The 7,500-nt window shown below is 42.3% G+C and overlaps 2 protein-coding genes across 2 annotated transcripts in view; one reads left to right on the top strand and one right to left on the bottom strand.

The window, feature by feature from the left end:
* LOC138048612 (uncharacterized) overlaps positions 1 to 7,214 on the bottom strand; it is a 7,624-nt gene extending 410 nt beyond the window's left edge. The window contains exons 1-2 of the mRNA XM_068894780.1: positions 5,423 to 7,214; positions 1 to 1,535 (exon numbers count right to left, since the gene is read on the bottom strand). The exon at positions 1 to 1,535 is cut by the window's left edge and continues 410 nt beyond it. Of these exons, the coding sequence (XP_068750881.1) occupies positions 1 to 1,535; positions 5,423 to 7,078 (3,191 nt within the window). The 5' untranslated portion in view covers positions 7,079 to 7,214. The remainder of the gene's footprint in view (positions 1,536 to 5,422) is intronic.
* Positions 1 to 7,500, top strand: part of LOC138038194 (myosin heavy chain, clone 203-like) — a 36,012-nt gene that overhangs the window by 9,187 nt on the left and 19,325 nt on the right. The window lies entirely within an intron of this gene.

The raw sequence follows: 7,500 nt of genomic DNA on the forward strand, positions 1-7,500 counted from the left end.
TCAAGCACTTGAACTCGACAGTTTCCTGAATCACAAACTAGGAGGTTATTTGATGCATCCACTGCCAGACCTCTTGGATGACGAAATTGCCCAGCCTCTTTACCGGGTCTGCCAATCTGTTGTAGGTAGATGCCATGACGATTGAACACCTTGAGGCAGTGGTTGAAAGTGTCAGATACAATAAAGCGACCACGGTTAAACACTGCACATGATGGTCGTCCCAACTTGTTTTTTCCAGTTGCTCCAAACTTAAGGCTCAAATGTCCACTGTGGTGGTACACCAAAATTTGTTCAGTGGAAGCATCAGTTACAATGATCCGCCCCTCGGAGTCAATTGATAACCCCTCCACCATGTCACTCAAGTCTCCATCTTTGCTTATCTTCCTGATTAACCGCCCCATGGAGTCCAGAACTTTAATCTGCCGGTTCTGCCGATCAAAGGTGACCAAGTTGTGATCGAGGTCAAAATCAATTCCAGTTGGAAGTCTAACGGTCTCAGTCTCACTGTCGGGAAAAGCTTGTAGAAAGACACCTTGATTGTCAAACACTTGTATGCGGTTGTTTATATGGTCAGCCACTGCTATGCAGCCATCATCGCGAACAGCCACACCCCATGGGAGCATAAATTGCCCTTTGCCATTGCCACTTGAACCAAAAGCACTGGTTTGTACATTATCGTTTGAATAATCTGGAACTACCTGTCCCAAAGCGGATTGGTCTTGAGCATCGCTCATTTCTATTCTCCCCAGTGCTGTTAAGTGCTCAAAATTATTTTCACTGATATTTGAAATTAATGCAATGGTTACCACTTCTGGTATTCCCATTGCCAGTTCTATAGCATCAATATCTACAAGCTGTGACAAAATGGAACTTTTCTCCTCGATTAATTTTCTTGTGGGCAAGGTGTTGACCTTCTCTTCAATGCCTTTGAGAATTTCATTTGCGCAACTCGTCATTTTTTCCAATACTTCTCGTTTTTGTCTCAATTCCCGCTGCTGACTGGCCACTCTCGTATTCAACTCCTGTATAAGGCTTTTCTCACTGTCTTGCACCATTTGCACAATTTTCTGTGCGTGCTGTCTGATATCGCCCTCGACTTTCTTTCTTTGGTGGCTCAGACCCTCTGACCTTCTGTCTACCATCTCTGTTATTAACTCCTTCCTCACGCTTAAAGCCTGCCTGTCCCTCGTGATGCGATCTTCAAGCTCCTTGATCTCATTGGCTCTGTTATTCCCAGAGATCAAGCTTGTCACAATGTGGTTTGTTGGCAGGTTGTCGATCCCCCCCGGAAAATCAATGTCAGTGCGGAGGCGACAGGTGGGACACCGTACAAAATAGTAACCACTGAATTCCACACCTTGTACCATATTTGATAAGCATTCTCTACACACTGTGTGGGAACATGACAAGCTCTTTGGCTCCACGAATTCGTCGAGACAGATCGGGCATTTGAGTTCTTCCAGCAATATTCGCGACAAACGCTCTTTATCTCGCATCCAACTCATGATTTGTACATGCTGTGCAACGGAATTTTTCTTTCAGTTTGCTCTCAAAGTGTGTTCAAATCAAAAGAGCCACCAAATCACTTTCGAGCTTTTCCGTGAAAGAAGCTTCCGTAGCCTTCCTTTCGCCACTTCCTCTTGTTGTTTTTGAAGCAAAGCGATGCAACAGATTTTCTCTTGCGTGTCGAAACAATCCGCAATGAGGCGAAGATGATTCAACAGTTGACAAGAGTTGAGAGCTTTGTCATCAAAGCACCGAACAAAATGTTAAAATTAACCCACCAGAGACTTGCTACCAACGAAGAAGGAAGGTTACACCGTTATGTCAAACAGGTTGACCTGTATGGAAATTGTAGTTGGCATGACTTGAAATTTCTAAGAATCGAGCCTTGAGAAGTTCAAAACCGTCTTTGACTGTTTTGCATTAGTCACGAAAATAAAAATCGTCTACGTGTATTTGCGATCACTAAAATAGTTTTGGCATTGGTGAAGTAAAAGTTAACAAACTGAAATAAAATGAAAGGCTTTTTTTCTTTTCGCTCAGCAATGGTTATTGGAATTCATTCAGAACTAACACAGGCTCGTTTTGTTCTGGAATGTTCAGTGACCCGTTTCTCGGAAGTCGGGGAACTTGTCAGGCCTTTCTCGAGTGTCACAATTCCCTCTGTCTCTCAGTTGAGGGCAGAGAGGTTTTTGGTGTGCTTACCATTTCTTGGAAAATTCCTGTTTGGGTGGCCGTTGGATAATGGTAATAAGCATACCGACCAATCCGACGAAATTAAAATACAAAATATTCTTTTGTTTTAATGCTAACAAGCCTTTCTAACCTCGCTCCAACGAGCAAATTTCAAAAGAATATTTGTTTCAAAATGAGGGTAGTAGGTCTAATTAAAATAAATACAAAAGAATGTAAAAGTGGTCGCCATTTATGAAAGTGGTTTATGCTCTACCAACTGAGGTTAACTGCGAGGATGCATGACTTCAATCTTTCGCGTATTACCCGGACTTCAAATAAATACCTCTTTCAATCCGTAAAATGGTACGAGGTACGAAACTTTCCGAAATTCCGTACCGATACTCCACACTTTCCAAACGGATTTTCGGGAAAATGACTCTTTTTTTTTTTTTACATTTGACATTTAACCGAATTTTCGGGATTCTTGGGTGAAAATGGTAAGCACCCTTTATGTCATCAAAATCCTAGCCTGCGCAGCGGAGAGGCAAACATTGATAATTCTGCTTTTTGTATCACAGGTCTGTTTTAAAGACCTTCTCTCAACTCTTCCTGGCAAATCTTCAAAAACCTTTCCCATTAAGGTGCCTTTACAACCGTGGCCACGGCAAACTCTTTCTCTATAATAATTTTCGTCGTTTGTCTCAAACGTAATTTTCTTCACAACCTTTTCCCGTAAAAGCTTTTTAACAGCTTCTAAAGGTGGAAAAACTGGCCCGATATGGCCCCTTCTCTACTTGCACAAATTCCATAATACACCTCTTTTACCGCCCAAAAAAATTGCATAGGCATTGTTTTCGATTTCTCTTACGACAACTTGATGACCCAGGAGAGATTGCGTGCAAAATCTTGGGGGTGTGCAAGTAGAGAATAACCCAGCAAATCAAATCCGTGTTGACGTCACAAATTACTCGCATGAACTGTTTGTGACGAGCGCCCTCAGAGTTTACGTTGCCGCGGAGAATTAGAGAGCTTAAGGACGCGCGTTTTTGAGATGCGGACGGCAACCGGAAGTGAGCTGTTTTTCCTTTTAACTTGTCTTCACACAACCACATTTACATTGCCAAGTATCTTTTCTCCATTAGAGATGATTGGTGTAAAAATGTGGGAGAAACCACTGTCCTGGAACGCGAAATGTTCTTTTCCAGTTGCTTAAGTTTCCTAATATCTCAATGCCACAAAACCTGGAGTCCTTCTCTGGAAGTCAGATACCAGGGGTTTGCCCAAAAGGAAATGTTAAGGAAACACACAACATCAGTGGAAAATAGACTAAACGGTCATGGAAGAGTAACTCAACTTTATCGCAAATGTTGTAAACTTGTTTTCACCCTTTTATTGAGTTTTCATGTCAATGAAATTGGAATTGAGTTTTGTTGATTTTTTTTCTCAAATGCAAGAGTTGAAAGCTACTGTGCATCAGTCCCCAGTTGGTCATAGGCTGTATAACTTTATCCAATGGCGAAGTCGCTATCCAGAGTGTAACAAATAATGTTTTTTTTTTTTTGCGTTACACATTGACAAAGGTTTTTGAACACGCCTTTACTTAAATGTGCTTCGAGTATGCATATCCACTGTTTTGTGAGCACATACTTCATTGCACAGACTGAATCGGTTGGATAGTGACTTACCCACCGAATAAAGTTATCTGGCCTTCGAAAAACTGGGGCCAGGGGCCCGTTTCCCGAAAGTCCCGATAACGTTTCGGGCCCGAAAAGTCATTTATGAAACTGCCAACCGCTTGTTTTGGAAAGCCGGTCTTTTAACATGTTTTAAAGGTAACAAAAAGAAAAATTACCGTGAAGTTTGACGAGTTAAATCCTCTCCGTTCTTGAGATACAAAGGGAATTGTGACACCCGAAAATGACCCGTAAAGTTTCGGGACTTTTGAGAAACGGGCCCCAGTTGTTGAAACGATGGATAGCGAAACCAATTGCGCTATCCAATGGATAGCAATTTATCCCGCGGTGGATATAGCGTTATCCATCTTTTGAACAACTGGGCCCAGATGTCTAGTTGACAATTAAGGATTGAATTTTTCATACAAAATGGTCACTCTGTAATGACAATATTATGATTACTTAGATGCCAAAAACTAAGTTTTGTAACATTTAACACCATCGGTTTCAAACGCAGGCTTATCACAGTTCCATTTTATTTAGTAGCATACGTGAGGAAGAGTGCGTTCGAAATCTAAGAAATATGGACGTCATTATAAGTAATGATTACAAAGCAGAAACAAGGTCTTAAATATCAAATGTATAGTTACTCGGTGGCTTCTCGATCTGCTTCCGCTTACAACGAAAATGTTCACAATCTAACGAGCTACTGTGACGTAAGCCATTATAAGTTTAGAATCATATCATATCATATCATATATCTTTATTTACCCTCGGATTTTTAGAGTAGCTTGGTGTAGCTAATATCTCCGAGCATTTACCCCCCCAACCATGATACATTCACAGAAGACAGACCACAACACCGGGAACTACATGCCCTACTCTTTACGACAAGTGTGCGGGTTCTTTTACGTCCCACAGGATTATGAACATTGAAGGGTTGTGAGACGGGACCTCCGGCTTATCGTCCTTATCCGAGAAGACTAGAGAGTCTAACCATTTGCAGATGTAATTACAAAGGCAGCACTTTCTCCTCAGTTATTTAAAGACCCTGAGTGTTGGTCCGGCCGGAGTTGAACTCACGACCTCCCGCGTGACAGCCCGTGCTCAATCAACTGAGCCACCGGTGCGCGGTTATTACAGTGATTAAGTCATTAGCGTTAGTCTCGAACGACATATATTGCAGTTTACTGCACGGTGTAGATACATTTAACTGACTTGTGACTTCAGTACTGTTTTTCTCTTGGTTGTCAACCTAAAGAATTTGAAGTTTATAACTATTGTTTTTGTAATTGTTAGGGGGCCTAAAAACAGACCTTTTTGAGGGACAATTGTCCCACACTGGACCTTTCTTATTTCCAGAGACTTTCATGCCTACCTTTTTGAGTAAATCTGCTCTAAGAGCACAGAGATTTAAACACACAAATGTGTTTACACCAAGGAGGAAACTGCTACATCTCCAGTTTTCCTTCATTGTTCAAAATGGTCCCATAATTGTTCTACCAAACCACATTTATTATTAATAATAATTCTGAGAACTTTAGAAAGGCAATTCAAAATGCAGTGGTTTACAGGAAGGGAAATTTGAAGATCTGCAAGCGATCATTACTGCAATCGGACACTATGACTTCACTCTGCTTGCCAATGGCAATGGAGTATGGCATGGAAAAGTTGCCTACTTCATGACCTTGCTTGCCAAAACTCCTGATGAAGTTTCCATCACAGTCAAGCACTTGAACTCGACAGTTTCCTGAATCACAAACTAGGATGTTATTTGATGCATCCACTGCCAGACCTCTTGGATGACAAAATTGCCCAGCCTCTTTACCGGGTCTGCCAATCTGTTGTAGGTAGATGCCATGACGATTGAACACCTTGAGGCAGTGGTTGAAAGTGTCAGATACAATAAAGCGACCACGGTTAAACACTGCACATGATGGTCGTCCCAACTTGTTTTTTCCAGTTGCTCCAAACTTAAGGCTCAAATTTCCACTGTGGTGGTACACCAAAATTTGTTCAGTGGAGGCATCAGTTACAATAATCCGCCCCTCGGAATCAATTGATAACCCCTCCACCATGTCACTCAAGTCTCCATCTTTGCTTATCTTCCTGATTAGCCGCCCCATGGAGTCCAGAACTTTAATCTCCCGGTTCTGCCGATCAAAGGTGACCACGTTGTGATCGAGGTCAAAATCAATTCCAGTTGGTAGTCTAACGGTCTCAGTCTCACTGTCGGGAAAAGCTTGTAGAAAGACACCTTGATTGTCAAACACTTGTATGCGGTTGTTTACGTGGTCAGCCACTGCTATGCAGCCATCATCGCGAACAGCCACACCCCATGGGAGCATAAATTGCCCTTTGCCATTGCCACTTGAACCAAAAGCACTGATTTGTACATTGTCGTTTGAATAATCTGGAACTACCTGACCCAAAGCGGATTGGTCTTGAGCATCGCTCATTTCTATTCTCCCCAGTGCTGTTAAGTGCTCAACATCATTTTCGCTGATGTTTGGAATGAATGCAATGGTTACCACTTCTGGTATTCCCATTGCCAGTTCTATAGCATCAATATCTACAAGTTGTGACAAAATGGAACTTTTCTCCTCGATTAATTTTCTTGTGGGCAAGGTGTTGACCTTCTCTTCAATGCCTTGGAAAATTTCGTTTGCGCAACTCGTCATTTTTTCCAGTACTTCTCGTTTTTGTCTTAATTCCCGCTGCTGTCTCGCTACTGTCGTATTCAACTCTTGTATAATGCTGTCCTCACTGTCTCGCACCATTTGCACAATTTTCTGTGCGTGCTGTCTGATATCGCCCTCGACTTGCTCTCTTTGGTGGCTCAGACCCGCTGACATGTCTACAATCTCTGTTATTAACTCCCTCCTCACGCTTAAAGCCTGCCTACCCCTCTTGATGCGGTCTTCAAGCTCCTTGATCTCATTGGCTCTGTTATTCCCAGAGATCAAGCTTGTCACGATGTAGTTTGTTGGCAGGTTGTCGATTCCCCCCGGAAAATCAATGTCAGTGCGGAGGCGACAGGTGGGACACCGTACAAAATAATTCCCACTGAAGTCCACACCTTGTACCATATTTGATAAGCATTCTCTACACACTGTGTGGGAACATGACAAGCTCTTTGGCTCCACGAATTCGCCGAGGCAGATCGGGCATTTTAGTTCTTCCAGCAATATGCGTGACAAACGCTCTTGATCTCGCATCCAACTCATAATTTAGTGAGCTGTGCAACGCAATTTTTCTCTCAGTTTGATCTTAAAGCGTGTTTGAATTAAAAAAGCCACCAATTCACCTTCGAAAGAAACTTCCGTAGCCTTCCTTTCGCCACTTCCGCTTGTTGTTTTTGAAGCAACGAGATGCAAATTTTACAGCGATGCAACAGATTTTCTCTTGGTGTCTAAACAATCCGCAATGAGGCGAAGATGATTCAAAAGTTGTCAAGAGTTGAGAGTTTTGCCATGGAAGCGCCAGCACAGTCTTTCGCCCGACAAAATTTTTACCCAGCGAACATTTGCTTCCAACCAAAGAGAAACAGGAATTCGGGCGTCAGGTCAAACAGATTGACGTGTATGAAAATAGCTGTTGACATCCCTTGAAATTTGAATCAATTGAGCCTTGAGGGGTTTGAAACTTT

The sequence above is a fragment of the Montipora capricornis genome, chromosome 1 (genome assembly GCF_036669925.1).
Source record: "Montipora capricornis isolate CH-2021 chromosome 1, ASM3666992v2, whole genome shotgun sequence".
NCBI lineage: Eukaryota > Metazoa > Cnidaria > Anthozoa > Scleractinia > Acroporidae > Montipora > Montipora capricornis.